At 43.0% G+C, this 27,869-nt stretch overlaps 1 protein-coding gene across 1 annotated transcript in view; it reads left to right on the top strand.

Moving 5' to 3' along the window:
- The window catches only part of gfra2b (GDNF family receptor alpha 2b), a 119,209-nt gene extending 91,836 nt beyond the window's left edge, over positions 1-27,373 (top strand). The window contains exons 6-10 of the mRNA XM_085792643.1: positions 15,381-15,490; positions 15,592-15,732; positions 21,444-21,619; positions 25,313-25,360; positions 27,103-27,373. Coding sequence (XP_085648769.1) covers positions 15,381-15,490; positions 15,592-15,732; positions 21,444-21,619; positions 25,313-25,360; positions 27,103-27,246 — 619 coding nt within the window. The 3' untranslated portion in view covers positions 27,247-27,373. The remainder of the gene's footprint in view (positions 1-15,380; positions 15,491-15,591; positions 15,733-21,443; positions 21,620-25,312; positions 25,361-27,102) is intronic.
- The last annotated feature ends 496 nt before the right edge of the window (positions 27,374-27,869 follow it).

Here is a 27,869-nt window from a genome sequence, read left to right as displayed (position 1 = left end):
CTGAGATTTTGATTTGATTTTGTTCAGAGCACTAGGGACAAAGTTTCTGTAGAATTTCAGACCGGTCGGACCTCCAGAAGGGTCACAGCTGACCGTCCAGGCTCGTTTCTCGGCCTTCAAAGCCTAGATTTAGAAGCCTTTTGTCTAATGACGTCCACATCCTTGGGGTTATAAGGCTGAAAGTTTCATGTATTTGTCCAGGCCAAAGGCCATCCACCATGTGCAATTTCAAACCTGTGCGACCTTCACAAGTGTCAAAGGTCACTGATTTGTGACCTTTTTGACACCGTTTCCTTGAATAAAACACCAAGACTTTGATGCGGGAAGCTGAGATTTTAAAATGTGGTCCAGAATGTCTAGTAGATTGTGTGTGCAAAGATTCAGAGCTCTGTGACATTCAGAAGGGTCACAAAGAGCCAAAAAGCAATGCTCCTTTCTCTGACCTCATATTAAAGGAGAAATGTTTAAACAGCAATTCTTTAATAGCTTCCAGATGCTTTGGCCTATCAGGCTGAATTTTTAGCTAAAGGAGCTGGTGTACGATCAGGAAGTAGGGGAGCTGTGCATAAAGCCAATTGGTAAGTGTCAAAGGTCACAGGGGTCAAACATCAAAGTCAATCCAGCCATTCCTGCTTTTTCTCAACAAAACATACACGCTTTAAGTTATCATCATGAAATATAAATATCTTGTATATCAGAGAGTCCTCTATCAGAATATTTTGGTCCCGTTGCTCTAGGGGCCCCGGGGGGCCACTTGGCTTTCCCATGCTCCCACAGAGTTGGGCCTCGGGGTGATGGATAAGGGCCTCACCATGAGTCCACAGGCCAAGTTTCAAGTGATTTGGTCGGTTTCTATGGAAACAGCGGCCTCAAGGATACAGAGGAATGCGGCTGTTTGAAGCCCCGCCTCTCGAAAAGTAATGGCTCGATCAGGACCAAACACACATCTACGCGTTCGTCTTGGGCCCCCGAACCATGTATTAAAAAAATCAGAACTGTACGACTTTTGGAAATGTGTTTTGTCTATTTCGGCTTTTCAGACTCAGAGTCTGTCAGACTTAAAGCTTGAGAGACCCTCTTCGTCAGAAAAGCCGAAATAGACAAAACACATTTCCAAAAGTCGTACAGTTCTGATTTTTTAATACATGGTTCGGGGCCCAAGACGAACGCGTAGATGTGTGTTTGGTCCTGATCGAGCCATTACTTTTCGAGAGGCGGGGCTTCAAACAGCCGCATTCCTCTGTATCCTTGAGGCCGCTGTTTCCATAGAAACCGACCAAATCACTTGAAACTTGGCCTGTGGACTCATGGTGAGGCCCTTATCCATCACCCCGAGGCCCAACTCTGTGGGAGCATGGGAAAGCCAAGTGGCCCCCCGGGGCCCCTAGAGCAACGGGACCAAAATATTCTGATAGAGGACTCTCTGATATACAACCTATTAATATTTCATGATGATAACTTAAAGCGTGTATGTTTTGTTGAGAAAAAGCAGGAATGGCTGGATTCACTTTGATGTTTGACCCCTGTGACCTTTGACACTTACCAATTGGCTTTATGCACAGCTCCCCTACTTCCTGATCGTACACCAGCTCCTTTAGCTAAAAATTCAGCCTGATAGGCCAAAGCATCTGGAAGCTATTAAAGAATTGCTGTTTAAACATTTCTCCTTTAATAAGAGGTCAGAGAAAGGAGCATTGCTTTTTGGCTATTTGTGACCCTTCTGAATGTCACAGAGCTCTGAATCTTTGCACACACAATCTACTAGACATTCTGGACCACATTTTAAAATCTCAGCTTCCCGCATCAAAGTCTTGGTGTTTTATTCAAGGAAACGGTGTCAAAAAGGTCACAAATCAGTGACCTTTGACACTTGTGAAGGTCGCACAGGTTTGAAATTGCACATGGTGGATGGCCTTTGGCCTGGACAAATACATGAAACTTTCAGCCTTATAACCCCAAGGATGTGGACGTCATTAGACAAAAGGCTTCTAAATCTAGGCTTTGAAGGCCGAGAAACGAGCCTGGACGGTCAGCTGTGACCCTTCTGGACGTCCGACAGGTCTGAAATTCTACAGAAACTTTGTCCCTAGTGCTCTGAACAAAATCAAATCAAAATCTCAGCTTCCCGCATCAAAGTCTTAGTGATTTATTCAAGGAAACAGGGTCAAAAAGGTTAAATTTAACACTAATCAGTTACCTCTGACCCTTGAATTCATAATAATGTTTTTCAGATAAAAAATAAAATTTCACTCATTGAATTAAAAATTACATTAAATGTGATGTGATGTGGACCAGAAAGATGCTGGTGAAAATTATGAAAAAAAAGAAAAAAAGAAAGAAGTCAAGCCAACTTGTATGCACTTTATTGTTGAATTTTAACAATATAGCACCGTTTTTTTATTCAATGTTGAAAACAAAAAAGATGTTAAGACCTTTTAGTTACTAAGAAAATAATATAAGCTCAATTTGTTTTATTTTTTCATTTGCTGGTAACAGCAAGCTCAACCAATTAGACACGTCGCTGATAAATATGAGGATTATGGGTAATGTAGTGCTTCTCCGTGATATGACATTGGAAACAAAACGTGTTTTCTTAAAATACAGTTGATATTACACAGGGCTTTTGGACTCAGCAGAAGCACATAATATTGTTACACAGTCTTCCTTGGATGGTTACAGCGTTATGGCTAATAATCAGATCTTTCTTCAGAATATTGATTAAACAGAGCAGCTTTTTGAACGCGGAAGTGGTCTTCACCTGTAGAATCCACAACCCCCCCCCCCCCCCGGTCTGACGTAGCTTCCAACCTAATTTATTTATTTATTGATTGATTATTCTGCACCAAACACCATGATCACTAAATAAATAAATAAATAAATATATAACCGAAAGGACGTCCTTGCTGTAAACTACGTCAGACACAGCAGCATCAGGTTCAATAAAGCTTTAAGGAAAAGTAAAAAAAAAAAAAGAATGTGACGAGGAGGGACAGTGACCGTTCGTCAGGCTGTTGACGCACTGGGGGTGTCTTTGAAGCTGAAAATGCGTGCATCCACCACGACACGGTTTGCGTGGCCATCTCACGGAAGTTGGACTCATTGGCTTTCAGTGGAGACTCTTTCCGTGCTTCTTTCACGTAATTTTAACACATTACGTGAAAGGAGCACGGAATCTGGTACTAGGTGTTCGTGGTCATTTCACGCATTTCTGTGAGATCAGGTTGGAATATTAATTTTATCAATTTTTTTCTGTGTGTCATTTTCATTTACTCTTCACCAGTAACAGATATACTGAAATTTACACATCTCAGCAATTCCTCAATTTTTTCCCTTTACTATGACACCAAAAGTATTCAAATAGACCTTGTGGTTGCAGAGATATACTCATTTTATTATGGATATGCAATTTTCGAGAAAAGGCCTAAAAAATAAGCTTGGTTTTTAAAAGGTTAAATTTATCTTTTTAAGATACTTGCAGATGTAACAATACTCAAGTGTTTTATGTCTAAATATTAGAACCTCCGCTGTAAGCACACTGAGGCCAGTTTGTCCTAGAACACTGTAGAAAGAAATAATTTAGGCCAAATACTGGAAATTTGAGGTCTGCTTTTTGAAAAATTTCAAATCCCTTGTGAAAACACTCCTTCAATCATGAGAATGAACTGTTTTTTGGTGCTTGAAAGTGCTTGAAGTCTAAAATGAAATTTTGTAAGATTGCTTTTTGGGCACAAATGTTGTCATTCTGCCATTCTATTTTTATCAAATGTCTCAAATGTGAGATAAAAGAAGCTGAATATTGACTTCACATTACATAAAGCTCATAGCGTGCGTGCAGACCTCAGAATGTTTAAATGACTTGATGAACCCCCGGCCCTGAGAAGCGGGACCAGAGGTGTGACTGAGGGCGGTGTCTCCTGACGGCGAGCAGCAGCAGCAGCAGCGGCAGCAGCAGCAGCAGCAGCAGCAGCAGCAGCTACTCATAAGCTACGCTAATATGGAAATATGCAAATGAGCAGCCGCACTCGGGGAGCGTTAATTAAAAAGAACAAAGGAGCTAATCAGTCAGATTATGAAAGTGTAGGTGTGAACAAACAGCTTCAGTGGAGACGTCACTGTGTCGCACAAACGTCGTTTTTCACACAATTTGCAGCACAATGATGCGATAAATCAGAGGACAGAAGGGGGCGGAGCCACAGAGCTCAGCTGGGTTTCATCCTCCGCCTTTTTCATTTACTGTGACGACAAAAGATCCAACAGGTGTGTGAGCCTTCACATAGTTAATAGTTTTGTTAAAGGGATAGTTCTACATTTTGGCAAGTTGGCCCATTGCCATAATCCCTATAGTCATAGCAGTAGGTTTGTTACCTTTAATTGTCAGAAAATAAAAACAAACGAAAAAGGATGAAAAGCAAAACGAGAGCGGACAAATTAAATTAAAAGCGTCTTAATTAATTTCGTGTAATTTGGTTAAGATGAGTTCTAGTGTTGTGCTTGTTGATTATTGAAGAGATAGTTCAACATTTTGGCAAATTGGCCCATTGCCATAATCCCTAAAGTCATAGCAGTAGGTTCGTTACCTTTAATTGTCGGTGCAAGCTATTTTTAGAACGGCGGAGCAGAGCTGTGAGCTGCTCAGAGCTACGCTACGGAGGCTCATGGGATTTCTTGGTTTCCCTCGTCAAACTCATCAAATACACAATCCAACAACTCCACAACGCTCTGGTAGACAAGTTGTGACCTGCACATTCACCACGCTATGAGATAATAACACAACGTTACCAGACAGAGTTGTTTTAGAGGGAAATACAGAGACTGTTGATGAAAAACTGTCCCTGAAGGCAACACGCATCAGCAGTTTTGCATGAATTTCCCTCTAAAACAACTCTGTCTGGTAACGTTGTGTTATTATCTCATAGCGTGGTGAATGCGCAGGTCACAACTTGTCCACCAGAGCGTTGTGGAGTTGTTGGATTGTGTATTTGATGAGTTTGATGAGGGAAACCAAGAAATCCCATCATGCCAAAAATGTTGAACTATCCCTTTAACGATGATAATACAGTAACACAGAGGTGGACAGTCAGCATCAGCTGAGCAGCGGAGGTCAGTGAACGCCTCGCGCTGCAGGTCGAAGCAGGTTCATGTTTGACAAGGTGACCCGCCGTGTCACTGAGACATGACATCCCATAATACATCAGCTGTTTGTCCCAGTGAGATGTGAAGTAAGAGGAGACGAAGCGTCCACGTGTTCTGTTTTTTTGTCCCCCCCTCCCTCTTTCCCTCCGGTCTCTTTGGGGAGAAACAGAAACAGAGAGTGATTGATTCTCTCTGAGGTTTCTCTCTTTCTCTCTCTGCTCCGCGTCCAGAAATAAAAGCTGAGATAAATTTATCCCGGATCAGAACGAGTCCAGTTCTGCAGCTCCGGTCCTGGAACCGCTCCTATATTTAGACCGAGAGGCCGGAGCAGACGCTGTGGTCATGTTATTGTTGTCATTGTGTTGTGTTCATGACAGTAGAACAAAGATTTGCTTATAGTTTGGTCACATTTTTGTTTAATATTTATCATGTGGGAAAACATGGCTATGCAACAAGGCATGCATTGAGTCAGGGCCGTTGCTAGGAATTCTGGCCCCCCTGAAAGAAAACTAAATTGGGCCCCTGACTTTTCCCCTTTTTTTCTTAGACTACGTAGGCTATGTATTATCATTTTTTATTTAGCCTACTTTGTTTTGATGCTAATGCAGCATTACTATGAGTATTAGTCAGGGTCTTATGCAGAATAATTCAGTCATACAAAGATTACACTATACTGGGTTTTTTTTGTGGGCCCCACTGGGCGCTGGGCCCCTAGAATTATCATCACCTTTCTCCCCTAGACAACGGCCCTGATTGAGTGCTCATTTTACCCTGTCTCTACCAAGAACTGAGGCACTTAGGAGAACTGTAGTACAGAGCAGTGACGTATTGGAATAGGCTCCCCTTTGAAAAGTCAAAGTTGGTTTGTATTTGTAAAAAAAAAAGTATTCTTATGATTTTGTTTTATTTTGTTGTTTGTCATTTATCTAATTCTGTAAGTTATTATTAAGTATTATGTTTTGATTGTCACATATGAGTGTCTGGACCCCAGGAAGAATAGTCCTTACCAAGGTGAGGACTAATGGGGATCCATAATAAAACTAAACTAAAACTAAAACTGACGGTCGTTTGTTCACGTGTCAAACAGGTTAAAGTTGATTCATAAAAACCACAACGTTTTACAACTGAGTTCTGAACGGATTTCTTTTCTTTTTATCATAACTTTATTATCACTTCCCCTAACAAGCATAATAGATATTTATTCAGGTTTAAACCAGTTATAGATTCACTATACAAAACAGTGTGTGTGCGTATGTGGGTGTGTGTGACTGGTGTGTGTGTGTGTTTCTTGTTTATCCCTGTTATTACAGATATGATAATTGAATAACACTCGAGGGACATGTGAGTCTGTTACACCATGACTGACACGTCAGGGTCAAACACACACCAGTCTCTCTCTCTCTCTTACTCACACCCACACACACACACACACACCCACACCCACAGACACGTACACACACACACACACACACACACACACATACACACCCACAGACACGTACACACACACACACCTCCACAGCTGTTGTGTGAATGAATCTTTAGCTGAATATAGAATAATATTTACATCTGCACTTGTTCGTCTATACACTGGAGATAATTGCATGTGTGTCCATTCCAGAAGATTGTGTGTGTGTGCGTGCGTGTGTGTCATTGCGTGTATGCAGTGTGTATGCAGTGTGTGTGTGTGTGTGTGTGTGTGCGTGTCATTGTGTGTGTGCAGTGCTGCCTGACAGTCAGTAATAAGGCCATTTGGACTCACTCAGCCTGGCTGTAATTTGATTTTAATATTCTTCACCTCCTCTGGCTCACTCTCTCACACACACACACACACACACACACACACACACACGGACACGGACACACACACTGACTGCAGCAGTGTAATTGACAGCATTACATGCTGCACTGAGCCCCAGGACCATGTTACACTGTTACACACATGGAAATGTCATGAGAGCAAACGGCTCAGTGTGGGCGTTCCTTTAATCCCTGTTCCTGTGTGTGTGTGTGTGTGTGTGTGTGTGTGTGTGTGTGTGTGTGTGTGTGTGTGTGTGTGTGTAAACATGTGTGGATAGATACTGACGTAACCTCTGGTTTTAGATGCTGTTATTTGACATGTTGTTCTCGGTTCACGGTTACTGTCTGTTGCCGAGCAACAACGTCAACTCAATCTACAGCTAAACAAGCAAATGAAGCTAACGAAGTTTTAACCAATTTTAGTCGCGTTTTTTGCTCCGACCGACACTGGGTGACCATCAGGACAACGATTTAATGGTCAAAAATGGCCGGAATTCTCCTTTAATACAAACTACCGGACTCTGGTACGGACCATAGTGAACTAAGACCACCTCTTCAGCTGGGACTTTGTTCACCTGTTTGATCTGCACCAGAGTCCTGAACGAACCCTGATAAGGTTCGTTAGTGGTGTGAATGCAGTCTGAACCTTTTCCGAACTAAAGGCAAAATCCAAGCGCCTTTTTTGTTTTTTTGATTCAACAGACAGTTGTTGTCAGAAACATGCAGAAATCATCACTTGTTAGCGACAGACCAGACAGGCCAAAATGAGCCATGGGTCCACATAGATTGAGTCGGCAACCAAGGGAACGCCCACAAAAACGTCAAACAAGCCGTTCCCCCAGCCAGCTATACTGTACTGTGAGAGCGCCGATCATTGAGCCAGTATTTTAAAATGTACGGACAACAATCGACCCCGATCGCACTGAATTTTTTAAATATTTAGCTCTCAAACTAAGACATGACAGCGAACAAGTTAGACAAAGGTTTAAAATGCTGCGCTTTCACAGTATAGCAGGCTGGGGGAACGGCTCTTACCGGAGTGACGTCGTTGGTTGGTTGGGATGGTTGTTGCCTTGGTTGCCGACTCAATCGATGGAGCACAGAAGAGACACACTGTCTCCTCCATACTTGGTCAGAGGAAAACAAACATTGAAACACGTCTTGCACATCTTTGTCCTTGACGGTGTAGCCTACAAGCAGCAGGTTGTGCAAGTGACGTGAATGCACCTGTCAGCTGGAAATACAAAGAAACACATGTATGACCTCCACTGTGTTGGCTGCTTTGTAATACAAGATCCCACTGATAACTTTTATCCAATGATTGAGCGACTGTGGGAATGAATACGCCCTCAATGTCCAAGACTGGAGCATCATGCAACAGGTGAATTCATCCGAGGAGTCAGAGAGGAGACGTCGTCCATCTTTGTGTACAGTCTGTGTGTGTGTCTGTGTCTTTGTGTGTGTGCTTGTGTGTGTGTTTGTGTGTGTTATAGTGCACTAGTTATTTATTTCACTCTCTAAACACTGTGAACATGAACTGACTCCAGATCTGATTCTGTGTTAATTTCACCTGCAGATTGAGTGAAAGGTCCAAAACATGATGAACTCTGCAGCAGCAGCAGCAGCTACCACACACACACACAGAAAAACACACACACACACACACTCGCTCTGCCGTAAACTTCTGCTTCAGTGCAACAACCTCCATCATGTCTTATTTAAATATGTTTATTCTTTCATGTGTGCGGTCAGCGGCGGCGGCTGCAGCAGCTTCTGTCTCGCCCTCAGCTGATGATTAGTTGAAATGAATCTTTAACGAGCCCTGAGGGGGGACAGGAAGTCCAGGCAGGACGTGATCCAGTGGTTTCAGACTCTGCAGCATCACCACCATCACCATCATCATCATCATCATCATCATCCTCCTCTGACCTTCATCGTCCGTGCTGCCGGCTGCATCGTCACAGTTAAAGAGCAGCTTTAACAGACACAGCGCTGGTCTTCTCATTACAGCTGTTACATTAACATCTGTCGCTTTGATTCAAACTCTGTGTATCAGGCTCCGCCCCCAGAGGTTCCCTTAGACATCAGGGACTTTAGTGATGTCACAGTGTTGATGCTTTGTACTGCTGCAGCACATAAACTACGGTGGCCCTGAGGGGTCGACTTAGTGAACTTAGAAAACAGTTAGTGTTAGTGTTTGTATGAGCATTAGTGTCATGCTGCCTTCATGTGCTATGGTACAGATGGTATTTTCCACTTGTGACCAGGTATTTACCAGTGCGTTGTGTTCATGTGCTTTTGTTGTTGTACAGAGAAAATAAAGATGGTGGACACACAGATTCAGACTTGTTACTTGGGTAAAACAATTTTGGATTGCATAGTTCATCTCTTACAGCAAGAAGATGAATTATCAAAACTCAAACGGTAAATATTAATATTCATGGCGATTTAGCACTGGCTATTTGGCTAGCTTTTTAAAAGCGTTTTTACTGTACATGCACGGCACGCATACATAAAGTGAATAGCTGCTAACTGTTTTCTAAAAGCTTGCCTTGTTTACCATTAACGAATCTTGCGTTGTTCGCCGCCATGTTGAAAAGGTCAAAGGTTATTTTCATCTCGGCAGCTCGGGCATCAAAAAATTCTACGAGTTGCCCAGTGGAAAATACCACATGAGAGGGTGTTCATGTGCACTTTTCACGTCGTCTTTTGGTATTTACCATAATTACCATAGCACATGAAGGCACCATTAGTACTAGTGTCAGTGTAACGCTCTGGTGGACAAGTTGTGACCTGCACATTCACCACGAGATAATAACAGAACGTTACCAGACAGAGTTGTTCTGTTATTATCTCATAGCGTGGTGAATGTGCAGGTCACAACTTGTCCACCAGAGCGTTGTGGAGTTGTTGGATTGTGTATTTGATGAGTTTGATGAGGGGAAACCAAGAAATCCCATTAGCCTCCGTATAGCGTAGCTCTGAGCAGCTCACGGCTCTGCTCCGCCGTTCTAAAAATAGCTTGCACCGACAATTAAAGGTAACGAACCTACTGTTATGACTATAGGGATTATGGCAATGGGCCAATTTGCCAAAATGTTGAACTATCCCTTTAACAAAACTATAATTGTCTTGATGTAGTGATCCTGAATATGAAAAGTGGTTCATCTTAGCCCACTTTCCCCTATTAGTGTTAGCATTACTGTTACATATACACATTGTCATGTCTCAGAGTGACTAAGCTACAACATCACACACTCATGACAGAAGCTGTGGAGACAGAACAGAGACGAGTTTGGAGACAGGTGGTGAGTCATAAAGTGATTTCTTCTTTTCCCTGAGAGCCCAAAAAAGAAAAAAATAAGTTTTTCCTCTGTTTTCAGTTTGATCTTTATCGTTTAAATAAAAAAATAAGGAGTTATCTGGGCTGCGTGTTGTTCTGGTATCTGATGTGAGCCTCAACTCTTCTGTGACGTTCAGCTGGAAAAGTTTGGAGCTCAGAGACGTTCAGAGTTACCTATAGGGGTTTGTTTTCTCCTGAAGTAGTAAAGAGGTCATTGTTAGTGTTTGATGTTGCGAAGTGACCTTTGATTCAGTCACCATGGCAACATGTTGTAACATACATGTACGTATACTAGGGGTGTACCCGAATCCGAATACGTATTCGGAAGTACACAAATAATGCTTTGATCCCGAATAGTTTTGCTGTCCGAAGTCTCTACTCATTATTTCCAAAACTCCTCGTTGTCCCTTTAACATTGGTGCGTCCGCCATAGAAGCACAACACGAGTAGAGCGCCAAACACGAGCAGGCAGCACTGCCGGCTGCCGCCACGGGAGTCATCCTGTTTCATTTGTGTCTAGTTCACGTTAGGGTTGCTAAGAAACAGCAACTCCCTGCATGCATTGCATTACAGTAGACAGGAAGTGCTCACCCATACTTGCAGGGTCACTGTTCAACTATTTAGCATTTTTCTCATAGACAATAATGGGAAAAGAAGTGGCTATAAAACGGTGGATAATTTTTTTTGAGTGTCACAACCCCCGCGAAACGACTCGTTTCACTACCAGAATTTGATCCATTCGGTCCGATTACGTTTAGAAAGTCGAGAAGAGCCGCACGATTAGGCTAAATTATTTTATTCCCGTTCTAGTTAGCCGAGAGCTAAAGCGGAAGTTAGCCGGCTAGCTCGGCGTAGCACTAGCTCAGCTGAAGTCAGTGCGCCCACTTCTGGTTTCTTCTCGAATACGAATCCGAATTCAAAGTTTTTTTAAAAGCCTGAATCCAAATCCGAATACAAGTAGTGCACTGGCTGTACAACCCTAACGTATAGCCTACTCCAACCGCCGACGCTTGAACTCGTCCGACTCTGAAAATACAAGTTCAACAGTTCCACTCAAACAAAGTTCAAGTTGTTTGACGCCTGAATTCGGCTTCGCCTCCTCCTCCTCCCCCTCAGCTCACATGGTGAATCTGACAGTTGTCATGCCAACAGAGAGATGGCGTCCGTGTGTATTTACAGTTTGTATGTGCATTAATACAGGCCGATCCAACATGGCAGCAGTCACATGTCACAAGCTCCGCCCCCTCCTCCCGTCCGTGAACACGACGACTCACAGCGGCCGACTCCTCAACATCTGAGTCACTCGCTCACGACACGATCTGCCCTGACAAGCCAAGGGTGGAGGTGTCACCAAGTGTGTGTCTGTCTCTGTGTGTGTGTGTGTGTGTGTGTGTGTGTGTGTCATGTAGAGAGAGAGAGGAAGAGACCGGAGTGGAGTGTGTGTTTGTCGCTGTGGATTATGGTCTTGTCTTTTGTCTCGAGCCGACGTCGTTGGCAGGATTACTCAAGCAGGCCAACACCCAACTCCACACACACACACACACACACACAACCACGAACACACACACACACACACACAAACGCGCACACACACACACACACACACCGACCTCTGTGTGAAAGTCAAATGCGCAGCACTCAGCCTGTCAAACTGTGTCATTCTCTGCAGCCGAGAGACGAACAAACACAAACACCTTCACATATGAGTATGTGTCAAACACACACACACACACACACACACACACACACACACACACACACACACACACAGACAAACACACACACAGCTGTGTCCGTTGCATTACATTGCACTGATTTCATGACTTTAGTTTTGTCCCCAGAAGGACGTCAAGTCCCCAAACTGTGACTGACCAAATAGATGTTGTGTTTTCCTCCCACGACTACGGTGGCCCTGAGGTGCAAAACACAACAACAAGAGAGAGAACACAACACAAAAAGAGAAAACACAACACAAAAACAGAAGACACAACACAAAAAGGGAAAACACAAAAACAGAAGACACAACACAACAGTAAATCAGAAAACATAACACAAAAAGAGAAGACACAATGGAAAAAGAGAAAACACAACACAAAAAGAGAAGACACAACACAAAAAGAGAAAACACAACGACAAAAGAGAAAACACAACGACAAAAGAGAAGACACAATGGCAAAAGAGAAAACACAACGGCAAAAGAGAAAACACAACACAAAAAGAGAAAAAACAACAACAGAAAGAGAAAACACAACGACAAAAAGAGAAAAAACAACAACAGAAAGAGAAAACACAATGACAAAAAGAGAAAACACAACAAAAAGAGAAAAAACAACAACTAAAAGAGAAAACACAACGGCAAAAGCGAAGACACAACAACAAAAAAACACGACACAAAAAAACACAACGGTTGTTTACCATTGTGATTTGCACCTCAGGGCCACCGTACACAACACTCACACACCAAGGGGGCAGTTGTCGGTCTGAGAAGTGAAGTCATTTCCGCGTTCAAAAAACTGCAATCCCCTCTTCTTCCTCTGGGGGCTGGTGTCAGAAAGGAGCATTCTCCATAGACCTCCATGTTAAAATCACCGACTTTACATACTCAGTAAACATGTTAAAAGCCTGGTGTCAGAACGTTTTTTGGTCTCTATCAATAGTTTCTACCCCCGCACACACTCTGAGGGGGGGGATTTTTTTTTAACTCTACCGTTTTACTGTTATTCAAATTCTCGCATAAATTATGGCGTGGAAACGTTGAGTGACAGGTCCGAGCAGCTCCGTGGACAGCTGCTTCGAGGCCAGTGGGCGGGTTCTTGGCCGGTAAATCCAACATGGCGCTGTTCAGGCCGCCATATTTGAGTCCAGGGTTCTTACGGGTCCTTAAAAAGTCTTAAAAGGCATTGAATTCATTAATCTAAAAACAAGGCCTTAATTGGCATTAAAATGTCTTAAATCAATTTTTCAAAGTCTTAAAAATGTTAACACTTGGTAAGTGGGATTTTATGGTTGTAATTAGTCTCAAATCTCAAAAGAATTGGTAACATTCCGACATAGAGAAGTTAGTGGCGCCCGTCAACGCTAAATTTCTCACCACCACCAGCTCCCGAGTCAGTGTTTTTTTTTTTTCCTGACTTTTTTTGGATTTATTTTGAAAGGCCAGCTGGAAAGAGACACAATACAATGTTCATGTAGGAGTCACTTTACCTTAGATCACATAGGAAAGTGGGTAAAATTGTCCCTAACCCTATGTAATTGATGTGGTGTTTTTTTTTCTGCATTTGTGTTTATTGTGAAGTCGGTCTTAAATTTCATTTCAAGAGGCTTTAAAAAAGTCTTAAAAAGTCTTAAATTTAACCCCGCTTAAGCTGTAGGAACCATGTGAGTCACAAAACCGACTCCCCCAAAACCAATGGGTGACATCACGGATGCTACGTCCATGTTTTTTACAGTCTATGGAGAAAACACAATGGTTGTTGTGTTTAGTAATTTGCCATTGTGTTTTCTCTTTTGTTGTTGTTTTATCTGATTTGCTGTTGTGATTTGCACCTCAGGGCCACCGTACACAACACACACACACACACACACACACACAGATAGGTGGACTGTCGTTCACCTCACTTCTGATGCTGTTCTTACACTCATCAACACAAGAAGGAGAAGATGAAGAAGAATGGTGTGAAAGAAGTGAAGCAGACGAGAAGCTGAGGAATTAACGAGGAGAAAGAGAAAGAGACGGAGAGAGAGAGAGAGAGGAAACTAGGACAGGCAGTAGATTAAGCTCAGCAGCGCTACACTCATTGCCTGTGACAGTTTGTGGTGCATTAACATACAGTATGTATGATGTAGTGGATCCTGCAGGACACTGACTGTGTGTGTGTGTGTGTGTGAGTGAATCAGCCTTTTATTCACGGCAGGATTTTGTGTCGCACGTCAGGATTGTAAGGCGGCGATGATGCGACGGAGCAGAAGAGGAGAATAAATACATTACAGATCATTAATGTTTGATAAATATGTAAATATGTGTTGTTGTAAAACATGATACATGCAACATAATGTATAAATATCAACAATATCAGCGGGTACGAATCAATATATGATGTATAATAAAGTCGTTAGATGGAAGTGAAACAGTCTCATCGTGTTGTTTCCATCCGTCTGTTTTTAATCTGCACCTTTTTTCATTTTGTGCATTAAAATCTTCAGTGATTCATTCATCAGAAATTAAAAACAAACGAAAAAGGATGAAAAGCAAAACGAGGGCGGACAAATTAAATGAAGCGTCTTCATTTCCTGTAATTTAGTTAAGATGAGTTCTAGTGTTGTGCTTGTTGATTATGAAAGGGATAGTTCAACATTTTGGCAAATTGACCCATTGCCATAATCCCTATAGTCATAGCAGTAGGTTCGTTACCTTTAATTGTCGGTGCAAGCTGTTTTTAGAACGGTGGAGCAGAGCCGTGAGCTGCTCAGAGCTACGCTACGGAGGCTCATGGGATTTCCTGGTTTCCCTCATCAAACTCATCAAATACACAATCCAACAACTCCACAACGCTCTGGTGGACAAGTTGTGACCTGCACATTCACCACGCTATGAGATAATAACACAACGTTACCAGACAGAGTTGTTTTAGAGGGAAATACAGAGACTGCTTGATGAAAAACTGTCCCTGAAGGCAACACGCATCAGTGGTTTTGCATGAATTTCCCTCTAAAACAACTCTGTCTGGTAACGTTGTGTTATTATCTCATACCGTGGTGAATGTGCAGCTCACAACTTGTCCACCAGAGCGTTGTGGAGTTGTTGGATTGTGTATTTGATGAGTTTGATGAGGGAAACCAAGAAATCCCATAATGAGCCTCCGCAGCGTAGCTCTGAGCAGCTCACGGCTCTGCTCCGCCGTTCTAAAAATAGCTTGCACCGACAAATAAAGGTAACGAACCTACTGCTGTGACTATAGGGATTATGGCAATGGGCCAATTTGCCAAAATGTTGAACTATCCCTTTAACTCTGTCAGTGAACGCAGCACTCAGAGTAAGTGATCTGTTTATGTTGTTGCTGTTGTATAATGTTGTTGTTTATGTTGTTGTTGTTGTGGTCTCCAGGTCTCGACTGGCTGATTTCCACATGAACTGTCAGATGACGCCTCACACCGTCACCAGCTGTCCCCACGACAACTACCACGGCTGCCTCATGTCCTACGTCGGCCTCATCGGTGAGTGTGTATGTGACAGTGAACGCATCGCGCTCGCAGCTCCACCAGTAAAACTACATCAACCCCCTTTACCCCCCCCTCTGTCTCTGTCTCTCTCTCAGGCTCGGACGTGACGCCCAACTACAGCGACAGCAGTCCGTCCAACATCACCCTCAGTCTGTGGTGCAGCTGCAGAGGCACCGGGGGACAGGAGCGCGAGTGTGACGCCTTCCACCGGGACTTCACCCACAACAGCTGCCTCAGTGAGTCCTCACCCGGCCCTCTTATGGTGCTTTTCCACTAGCATGTTACGGCACGGCTCGCTTTTTTTGCTTTTCCACTAGCCCTAGTACCTGGTACCAAGTACTATTTTTAGTACCTCCTCGGCCCTGGTTCCAAGCGAGCCGAAGCGATACTATAACGTGACGTCAGCCGACTGCCTTCCACTGATTGGACAGAGCGTCGTCACTGGAAGAGTCGCGAGCGTTACGTCCGACATGAGAATCAAATCTGGAAATTTCAAAAACAGTGCCGTGCCTTGCTGTGCCGTACCGTGCCGTGACTGTGTAGTGGAAAAGCCCCAATAGTGTCTCTGAGTCTCTGCTGGACTCACCTGGTCCTCATACAGTACGTTTACATGCACAGCTTAAAGGGATAGTTCAACATTTTGGCAAATTGGCCCATTGCCATAATCCCTATAGTCATAGCAGTAGGTTTGTTACCTTTAATTGTCAGTGTAAGCTATTTTTAGAAAGGAGGAGCGGAGCGGCAGGCTGCTCAGGGCTATGCTATGGAGGCTAAGGGAATTTCTTGGTTTTCTCAAACTCATCAAATACACAATCCAACAACTCCAAAAGGCTGTCGTGGACAAGTTGTGAGCTGCACAATCACCACGCTATGAGATAATAACGGAACGTTACGGGACACAGCTGTTTTAGAGGGAAATTCATGCAAAACCGCTGATGCGTGTTGCGTTCAGGGACAGTTTTTCAGCAAGCAGTCTCTGTATTTACCCTGTATTTACCTCGAAAACGGCTCCGTTTCATAACGTTCCATTATTATCTCATAGCGTGGTGATTGTGCAGGTCACAACTTGTCCATGAAAGCGTTTTGGAGTTTTGGGATTTTGTATTTGATGAGTTTGATGAGGGAAACCAAGAAATTCCTTTAGCCTCCATAGCGTAGCTCTGAGCAGCTCGCCGCTCCGCTTCTCCGTTCTAAAAACAGCTTGCACCGACAAATAAAGGTAACGAACCTACTGCTATGACTATAGCGATTATGGCAATGGGCCAATTTGCCAAAATGTTGAACTATCCCTTTAATCGAGCTATGCTCAAAATTCGATTTTGGCGTCTAATCGACTTCTGTCCTCGTCCCAGTTTACATGCAACAGAGAAAATCTAATAACTGACGGGAACGTGTTCCTCCTCCTCAACACCAGGTGGCGATATGCGTCGTTACAGTGGGTTAATACAGAACCTTTTCCTGTTGACCTGTTAGCCCGGTGGCAGACCGGCATTTTGGAACAGCAGCGAGATGGTTAATCGTTACAGCTTTGTCCATCTTGTGCACATTACTTATTGTGCAGATAAGGTGCACGCCATCCTTCGTGGTCATGGTGATTTGGAGAGGCAGATAAGACAAGAACGCTGTAACGCTACAACAACAGCATCTGCAACGGCTTTCTAGGATGTTTTTGTTTTGGTGTCTTACGCCAGTGCGGCAGGTGTGGAGCAGCGCACATGCTTTGTGCAGTTAAACTCCGATTTCGGCGTATACATGATGGAGAAAGTCCAATTCCAATCGTATTATCTGTGAGTCTTAATCGGAGTTGGAGAACTATTGGACTAACGCGTTTACATGCACTCAGTTGTCCAGTTACAGTTTACTCACGTTGCTGCAGCACCGACCAGGATCTCATTTCGACTTGAAGCCACAAAGATTAAAAATATGAAAACAGAGAGAAAATTCTAAATGATCAGTTCATCTTCAGATTATTTCCCTGATCAATCATTTTGATCAGTTTAATTTCTATATAAACATCTGTAATCAGCTGTTCACAATGATACAAATCAGAGAGAAGCAGATTTTAATGGTGTGTGACTCATGTGTTTACATGTAGGGCCATCTGTCTATTTGTTGAGACATATAGATCTATAGGTGGAAAAACAACAGTGAGTGGAGCGGATAATTGAGGAGAGAGGTGAGGAAGAGGAGGAGGAGGAGGAGGAAGAGGAGGAGTGTGAGCCTGAAGATCCCCTGACACTTTCCTTAAATAACAGTGACCCAGCTACAACACACACACACACACACATACACACACACACACACACACACACATACACACACACACTCCTCCCTCCTCTGCCCTGATGTGAATGCACTCGTCCATTAGGCTCCAGTAGTTGAGTTTGTGTCTTTGTGAGTCTTTTCTTGGTTAGTTAGTTCCAGGTAAACGGCTTTTTTCTGACTAGTTGATTGGCTGAATTTTTATTTTATTGTATATAACGTTCACTTAAAGGTCCAGTCTGTAAAATGGAGGTAAAACCGTGATTTCCAGCTTTCAGATTCTATATCGCAGTTCTCACTCGCTTATGAATGTGACATCTGGAAACACGCTCTCTGGTTGGCTGGATTTTCCGTTTGGGCTGCTGTACAAACATGGCGGCGCAAGATGGCGACACTCTCTAAAGCAAGACCCTTGATATATGTAAATATAAAAGAATAATTATAAGGCTACGAAAACCAAACAAAGTTTATTTTATAGCGGTAATGCACTTGTACAAATATATTCAGGGGTGGTATATTCAGATTTTGCCAATAAACCTTTTTAATTATTACACCCTGGACCTTTAAACGGGGGAAACAGTAACTTTTTTGATTACTTGTTACTGAAAAAAGTAGCGCTGTTAGTAACGCTGTTATTCCCATCACTGTACCTTAAAGGAGAATTCCTTTTTTGTCATTTTTGACCCCTAAATGGTATTCCTGATGGTCACCCAGTGTTGGGGAGAGCAAAAAACGTGATTAAAATTGATGATTGATGATAGATGTAGTCACTCACCTCAGACAGTCGAACTCTGAAACATCCTGGAACGACATTACTATCTGATCACAGAGCACCTGCTCTCCCCACCACAGAAACAAACACTTTTTCCTTGTTGTGATGATTTCTTTACAAAAGTAAACGGTGGAGCAGTGCAGTGGTAATGTCCAAAATATCTCTGACCGTTTATTTTAGTAAAGAAATCATCACAACAAGGACAAAGTGTTAGTTTCTGTGGTGGGGAGAGCAGGCGCTCTGTGATCGGATAGTAATGTCTTTCCAGGACGTTTCAGAGTTGGGCTACCTCTTCTCTGAGGTGAGTTACTACATGCAAAAACACAAAGTTTACACTGTTTATACTGTACACTATATGAGTTCAGTGGTGTCTCTAAGGATTCCAGTCATGTACCATAGATATTTGATTGTTTTCTGAGTGTTTGTTGTGGTTGAAAGAATTGCCCCCATGGGTTAGCGTTGTCGCTATCCCTAGCACTGGGTAGCCATGGTGTAACACTGGGTGACCATCAGGAAAACGATTTAGGGGTCAAAAATGGCCAGAATTCTCCTTTAAGCCCTGTTAGCATTGACTACCAGTAGCCACTACAGGCTCCAGACCATAATGAACCCTGTGAGGTCGTAACAGTTTGATTAAAGCTCATGAAACCAGGACAGTCAGACAGTTTCTCTCCTGGAGGAACTCAAAGTGGCGGCGGCGTCTCCGTGTTCATTAATCATTCACCAAACACATCAGAGTGGCCGATGCTGCACGATGCTGCTGCAGCGCTGCACGCTCTCCAGCCGCCCCCCGCCGGCCGCCCCCCCACCAGCGCTGTCTAATGACTCCATTGACTTCACTTTGCTGAAAGTGTTGGACTTGAAAGGTTTGTTTGTTTATCGGCTGCTGCAGCAGCGGGGAGCGGAGTGAGTGTGTGTGAGTGTGTGTGAGTGTGAGTGTGTTTCTTTATTCTCCAGTCGTTTGTTTGTTTGTTTGTTGAGTTTCTGACCTTTCTAAAGATTCATGCTGAAGTCCAGCAGATCCTCTCAATGTTTCCCAGAATCCTTTGAGCCTCCGGTTGGTTTACAGCCTGATGATCCGATATGAATCTGTTTTGTTTGTTCACTGATGATGAATGTGATTGGCCGACGTGACACTTCAGCTGATGAGGTCACACACTATCGACCGTTAAGGGGCGTTCACACCGGACGAGATAGACGCGAATGGAGCGGCAACTCTACATTGAAAATCAATGTAAATGGCGCGATGACACGCGATTCAGGCGGAGGCGGCGCGAATGAAGCGGCGCGTCTGAAGCGGCACAAATAAAGTTGAAAATATTGAACTTTTCAGGCGGCATCGCGCCGTGACATCCAATCAGCGACGAGTTCAAGCCGACGACGTCACTTCTCTGTACGGTTGTTTACACTCAGAACAACATGAAGGAGAAGCTAATTGTATTTGAGCTGTGTGTGGGCACCGCTGCCGTCTTCTACACAGAGTGGACAAAAAAAACAACACACACACACACACACACACACACACACACACACACACAGTGAACCCAGACAGGACGGCGGTGGTTTTCCGGTGTTTCTGAGACTTGTACAGCAAGTACAGTGCAGCAACGGTGGTGATATGAGCCATGATTGACGTGGAAAGAGAGCAGGTTGAGATCACCGGTTTTCAAATGAACGGGCGGAGCGTCTAGCGCGAATGACGCGATGGACGCGAATGATCCAAAATGACCAAGCGGCGCGATGGAAGCGTCTGGCGCGATTATATTCGCGTCTATCGCGTCCGGTGTGAACGCCGCTTAAGGACGTAAACAAAGTCCAGAGGTTCATCCAGAGAAATGCACACAGCCTGTATTCAGAAACTGAGCCTTAAAACCAGCCGTCAGGACTTCCTGTCACTTTGTGATGTCACAACTAAGTCCCGCCCCCTCACCACCTGGACCCACCACAGGATTTGGTTTCTCTGAGTGTTTTATTCTGAAATCTGCTCAGATTTTTATTGTAACACTTTAGAAAACAGTCAGCCAATCAGAAGAGAGACTCAGAGCCTTCTCTCTTCTGATTGGCTTACAATAAGGGTCCCTTAATTAACATTAGTTATTACATTATTAAGCATTAATTAACTGTTTACAGATATATTAACAATCATTATTATGTATTACTTAGGATTAGGAAACACGTTAATTAATGTAGTCTATTAGTAAGCAGTTAATTAATGTTAACTACTCAAAATTAGTTAATAAATTATTAAGTAATAATAAAAGTTGAATAATGTAATTAGTTATCATTATGTATGCATTACTCAGCATTAATTAACACATTTGTTTATATTTTAATGCTTAATAATGTACTAACTAACATTAAATAAAGGGACAACGAGGAGTTTTGGAAAAGCGAAGTGTTTTCACACTACATTTATGAGCCTCCGTGCACCGTGAAATTCTTTGACCGGCGCAAGACAGACTCATGTTTTCATTCATCAAGAATTAAAGTCAGAGGTTGGAAGACGATCACATACCATCGTAGTTCCCACCATAAACGGCAATTCGGCGGCGTTATTCTCATGACTCGCCACGAAACCAAAAGTAAAGAAACGCTGGTCGGCTCAACCAGCATTTCCACCACCACTAATAATAACAAAATAACCATAGAGACAAAACAATATATTTATCTAAAATGGACCCATTAACAAGTGTGGGTAGCGGAGATTCATCCACATTAATATGAGATTTTTTTATAACCGAATAGAAACTCCTCGTTGTCCCTTTAAGGGACCCTTATTGTAAAGTGTTACCAAAACACTTTTCACTTTTGCATCTATTTATTTTCACCTGTTTTACCTCTCTGACATTGATCCATGTGACTGACCGGTTAAATATAGTTATTAATAATCGTCCGTGTCACTTCCTGTCACAGAGAACGCCATCCAGTCGTTTGGCTACGGCTCAGAGGGGGGGGGCGTCGTCACGGTGACCGAGCCGTCCTCCACCTTCCTGCCCCCCGTCCTCTCCAAACCGGCCCCCTCCCTGCATGGCAACGCCATCAAACCCCTGGACAGCGCCTGTGTGTTCTCCACATGTGCCAACCTGCAGGTGAGATTACCTGAGTGTGTGTCTGTGTGTGTGTGTGGGTGTGTGTGTGTGTGTGTGTGTGTGTGTGTGTGTGTGTGTGTCGAGCCGAGTGGAACAGATTCATGTGCTCCGCTCTTCGTCACCCTCACCCTCACACTCATCAGCGTCGGCCTGCCTCCATCCAGAGGAAGTGTGGAAACCATCCATTATGTACGGGGACAGTGTGTGTGTGTGTGTGTGTGTGTGTGTGTGTTGCAGGTCAGAGGCCGGTGTAATTGACTCTCCATTATATAAGAGATTTAAAGCATGAATTATAAAACAGCTCCACATGTTGAGCTGCTGGATGTGGAGGTGATTTAACACACAGCTTCATTTTTTATTCATTTTCATTTAATTCATTTTTTTTTTATTCACACGTCTGAAGGAAGATGGAGGAGCTGGAGGTGGGACGTGGTTAGCATACTAGCATAGCATATCTTAGCTTAGCTTAGCTTAGCATAAAGAAACAGCTAGCCTGACTGACTCTTCGTATCTGTGCAGAAACAACAATGTGTCGTTTCTGTGTTGCTTCCTGAAGGCTCATGGGTAATGTAGAGTTTAGAACTGACTGAACACTGGAGCTTCTGTTTCCTGGTTTTACAGGGGACATATTATGGAAATATCACTTTATGAAGGCTCGTTAACATATATTTGGGTGTTTGTTTTGCCTTCCGGCCTCAAAAATGTGAGAATTGACAAAAAAAATAAGTAATTTTCAGGCTTCCTAGGTTGAAATCCATGTGGTTTTACAAGCTGTTCCCTCAGTTGTCTGGCAATGATGTCATTAGTTTTTGAATATGCATAATACCAAGCCTACATGGTACCAGAAGAAGGGGCGGGGCAAGCAGTGGTTCATTTGCATTTAAAGGGACAGGCACTGTCTGAACAGGGCTGTCTGTTTTGAGAGGATGAAAAGACCTGGGAACTATTTTAATTTGTGGAAAAGAGGCATAACATGTCTCCTTTAATTCAGTCTCAGTCTGTTTCTTTAAACTAAACTCCGCAGGAGGAGGAATAAAAACACATTTGTCCCTTTTCTTCCTTTGTGCTTTAACTCTTGTCTCTGACCTTCAGTGTTTCTGTTGTTGTTTTCTGAGCTCATGAATCTGTGTGGGAGTGAACAACAAGACGTTTTCTCACCTTTAATTAAAAGTCTTTCGTAGATAAAAATGCTGCAGCCAGGTTTACAAATACACAGCTTCATATAGTTTTTCTTATTTTTCTTTTATTGTTTTTTTTTATATAGTTTCCTGATCAGCACCTGGTTTTGAATGGTACTCTATAAATAAAGTGTTTGTTTTGCAAAGCTTCACAGTTTATTCACCTGTTCAGCTCAGTGACTTGTTGTTGCGGGTCATGCTGTCACCGTGCATCTGTATGCAGCTGTTTGTAGTATTTTGTAGCAGATGTATCAGCAGCAGCATCACATATACTGTTGGTATCTGCTGTGCAGTGAGTAACCCTGCTGGAGATGAAGCAGCAGTTTGAACCCGTGGGGGGTCGACCGGTTGAACACTGAGATACAAACTGAAGCAGCAGCAGCTACAAACCACCGTCTGTAAAAACCTGGAATGTGAGCGCGAGCGTTTCCAGTAAATATGAAGCGAGCAGAGATGAAGCGAAGTCAACACACAGAGAGAGAAAGAGAGAGACAGGAAGCAGATAAAAGAGAGATATGATATGGAGCCAGAGAGAGTGAGAGATGGAGGGATATCCACATTTAACGTTGTAGAGAGCGTTGCGTGCGTCGTCCCTCTGGATGCTGAGAATCAACCTGATGGAAGCTGCTGTGAATCTGTTTTCTCAATCGTATCATTTCCCAGAGCGGTGGACGAGGAAGCGAGCGGGAAACCGGCTGCAGAGGCGTCGGTGTCAGAGGAGGTTACTGCAGGAATAGTCAATATGATAATGATTCATCTGCACGGTTTAATGATCACTCCAGCAGCCTGTGTGTGTGTGTGTGTGTGTGTGTGTATGTGTGTGTGCATGGATGCATATCGGTGGATTTGCACATGCATATTTCAGGGTGATAATGATCGAGGCGCAGTGTTTTTCCCGGCTGCTCTCCGCGATTTCACCGTCACTGAAAAGAGTTTTCTTCCTCTTCCTCTCGTGGAAGAGCGATAAGATCTGATTGGCTCCCCCACCCGGCCGACGGGAGGAGATATGCTAATGAAGCGCCGACAAAGAGGCCGATGGAGGGCCCAGATAAGTGAAGCAGTGTGTGTGTGTGTGTGTGTGTGTGTGTGTGTGTGTGTGTGTGTGTCTGGTTACGCTGACGTTATACTGCTCTGCATCTCAATGACTGTGAATCTTCACCGAGAGGAACTGGAGCAGCAGACTTGAAGTGTTTTCCACTAACGAAGCCCTGAGTGCACTGAGCTTCACGGTTCCTTTACAGATCTAAATACTACATTACCCATGAGCCTCAGCTGACGAAGCAGAGAAGCTGTTAATAAAAATGATATTGAATTGTTTTGTGGTGTAGCTTCCTGTTACTGTTAGTGAAGCGTGGAGCAGATAATTTGCAGCTTGTTGACTGGTGCATCTTGGGAGTTTCTGTCCACAAATTTGACTTTTATTTCATTAAAGAGTCTGATATTTTCTCACAGCTGTTAGTTTGTTTCAATTCCTGTCCATTAAAAACCTGAAAACATGGGCACAAGTCTTTCCAAGCGGCTCCTCTGTCGGTCTGTTTTTAATGGTGGAGTTCCTCAGGGCTCCGTTCTCGGTCCACTGTGGTTGGAGTTCTCAGGTGATATGAAACCATGATTTTGACTTTATGAAGACGATGTACAGCTCTTTGCTTCACGTCAGTCAAAACTACAGTAGTTAGATTTTCATATTTAATGAATCTGAGGTTGATTGGAGCAGAACTTTGTGAGTTTGAGGAGCTTGATCAATGTTGGAATTAACGACGACACAAACATTTCTTTCATTTTATTCATTTTTTCGAGGACGAAGTGAAAAACTTTATCCTGTCACATTGTTATTGTTTCTTTTTTTATTAATTTAGTTATTAAAATATCTAAACTTAGATATTATTTGTTTCCTGTTGATCCGCAGTTTTGAAGTTTATATGCTTTCTGATTATTTTCAGTCATTTTCTGTTAATTTATGGAAACATCAAAGTTCATGGACGTTTTGCACTCATTTGGCAAAAGTAAAGAAATATATATTTAAAAAGAAAAACTTGAACCTACCGATTTTTATATAATGAAGCCTTTTTAAATGTTTAATTAGTTGAATCAGTTTTTTTTCTCCACTATTTATGTGAATCAACTTCAAGTGTGAGTTCTTTTTCTTTCCTTGCAGTCATGTTTACAAACCTGCCAATCAAATAAAAATCTGTATTATTGTTATTACATCGGCCACCTCCTGATCCATCCTTTGTGTGTGTGTGTGTGTGTGTGTGTGTGTGTGTGTGTGTGTGTGTGAATGAACTCTTTGAAATGTGAGGAAGTGCAGTCAGTGACAAACGCTGTGATCAATGCTAGTGAATGGCAGCTCGGTGTGAGAGCGGCAGCCCTGTAATTATAATGCAGAGTCACAGAAACAGTGTTTAATGAATGGGAGTTAATGAGCGATGTGAGTGTGAGTGGGCAGCAGCAGCAGCAACATAAAGCCACAGAGCCGTTGATTGTGTGTTTCTCATAATGAGTTCTTGTTTTACAGGACGGAGGCCAAAAGTGCATCCCCTCCGACGAGTACGAGTGCGAAGAGGTGAGCGGCCCTGATTACACACCTCTCTGTGTTTTGACGTTTTAAAAACTAATTATTGGAAGTAACGGGTTTTGTGAAATTGCACGCATTGACGGGGAGTGACGCCAAATTGTTTTGCCCTGCAATCATGCGGTGGCTGGCGGTGCACAGGTGGTAATCAGGTTCAGTTCTTTTCTATGGGGTTCGGGAGGCGGGAAGTCGTTTCCAATGTTCAGAAAAACATATGCTCCCATAAATAACTCACCTGTCTGATCGTGTGGTTAACAATTATATTTATGCAGAAAGAACAAGAGAGGAGTTCACATTCTCTCAACTTTTATTCTAACAAAGACTCTGTGAAAAGAGAATCAAGGAACAGGTGTCAACAAGAGACGTCAGAATATATTTATACTTTTCTTTTTGTTTAATAAAATGTTGTCATGTGTTCGTTGTGTTTGTTCACAACAAGATGTTTAGACCATGTAACCAGTGTCAACAAGTAAACAAAGATGTAGAGACGATGTCAAACCTGATTAATTAGACACAAATTCATTTATTTACAAAAACAAAACTTCACCAAAACAAAATCTGGAGATGAAAAAGGAAGGATGAGGGAGGTGTGGACTGTGAGCACCGCCCATAACTAACTAACTAACTAACTAACGTCTGATTAACTAACCAATTAACGTCTGACTAAATAACTAACCAACGAACTAATGTCTGTCTGTCTGACTAACTAACTAACCAACTAACCGACTAACCAACTAACTAACCAACTAACTAACTAACTAACTAATGTCTGACTAAATAACTAACTAACCAACTAACTAATGTCTGACTAAATAACTAACTAACCAACTAACCGACTAACCAACTAACTAACTAATGTCTGACTAAATAACTAACTAACTAACCAACTAACCAACTAACCAACTAACCAACTAACTAACTAACTAACTAACTAATGTCTGACTAAATAACTAACTAACCAACTAACCAACTAACTAACTAACTAACTAACTAACTAACTAATATCTGACTAAATAACTAACTAACTAACCAACTAAGTAACTAACTAACGTACGTCTGACTAAATAACTAACTAACAATTTACAGACTGAGGTGTGGACTGTGAGCACCACCCGTAACTAAATAAGTAAGTAACTAACTAACTAACTATTAACTATCCAACTTACAATTGACTAACGTATAATTTATTAGCTAATAACTGACTAACTAAAATTAACTGACTGACTGACTAACAAACCAACGACTGACTAACTAACGAACAATTAACTTAAAGCAGAAGTAAGCGGAATATTTGTGTTAATATAAGTCTTAAATAGTTATATCTTCCGACAGCAATCACTTACATAGAGTGTTTGGTCTGAAACACGGGTCTGTCAGTCCCTCTGCTCTGCTCTGAGCCGAGGAGAAAACTTTCCTTGTATCCTACAACCTTTATCCAATGAGGAGAGAGAACGGCATAAAGGGGCAGTCCTCTCTGTGTGTGCAGCCAAGGGATGCGCGTGCATGTGGTGACGTAGGGACGAGGGCGGGGACTGCTAACTCCATCTGCTGACAGGAAGTTAGCCAAAACCACCGGATCGCTTACTTCTGCTTTAAACATCTTCACTTCATTTGACCTTTTCAGACACTTTCAGTCACAATCAGTGAATGAATGAACTAGTTCTGGTTAAAACCTGTTCCTGTGAGGTCACAGTGACCTTGACCTCTGACCTCTGACCTCTGTCTCCTGTCAGGCGCTGCTGGTCCAGGGCTCCATAGACTCTCAGGACTCTTCAGGACCGAAGAGCAGCAGCCGGCGACCGACTCCTCCCCTCCTCCTCCTCCTCTTCCTCCTGCTCCCTGTGACTCTGTGTGTGTTTCTACTCTACGTCTCATAAATGTGAACTCACAACTCCACACATGCACACAGAAAAATACACACACACCCATACAAACGCATACACTCCCATACAAACACACAATACACACACACACATGTACGCACACTCCTAAATGGCAAAACCCAGACAAAGTCACGTGACTCGTCGCCTTCACTAAAGGAAAATGTCAACACAGACACACACACGCAAGCACACAGACACACACAGAGACAGATGGACAAACAACAACGGCCTTTCAGAGAAGAGACAGTGTTCTGGAGGACGAGCTGGACGCACACAGACACACACAGACACACAATGGAGACGCAGAACGGAGGGAGATGAAGCCGGACTGACAGACAGAGAGACAGACAGAGAGAGACTATGGGATCACAGTGACTTATTTCCTGCCGGGTTTGTGTTTTTTTTGTGTCGCCGGCTCGGACTCGTCCCTCCAGCTTTCTTGGATCTGAGACAGCTTGGCTGAAAAGAGCACACACACACACACATACACAGACACACACACTTGGACAACGAGTCTTCAGTCAGCTGAGAGAGAGAAGGAGAGAGGACGGACAGACACTGGATCGTCTCCCGTGGCAACAAATCTATACAACATATGTACAAACACAAATACAAAC

Source organism: Trachurus japonicus, chromosome 12 (assembly GCF_045865225.1).
Source record: "Trachurus japonicus isolate A0001 chromosome 12, Traja_1.0".
NCBI classification, from domain to species: Eukaryota; Metazoa; Chordata; class Actinopteri; order Carangiformes; family Carangidae; genus Trachurus; species Trachurus japonicus.
This window is presented reverse-complemented; position numbering and strand designations above follow the sequence as displayed.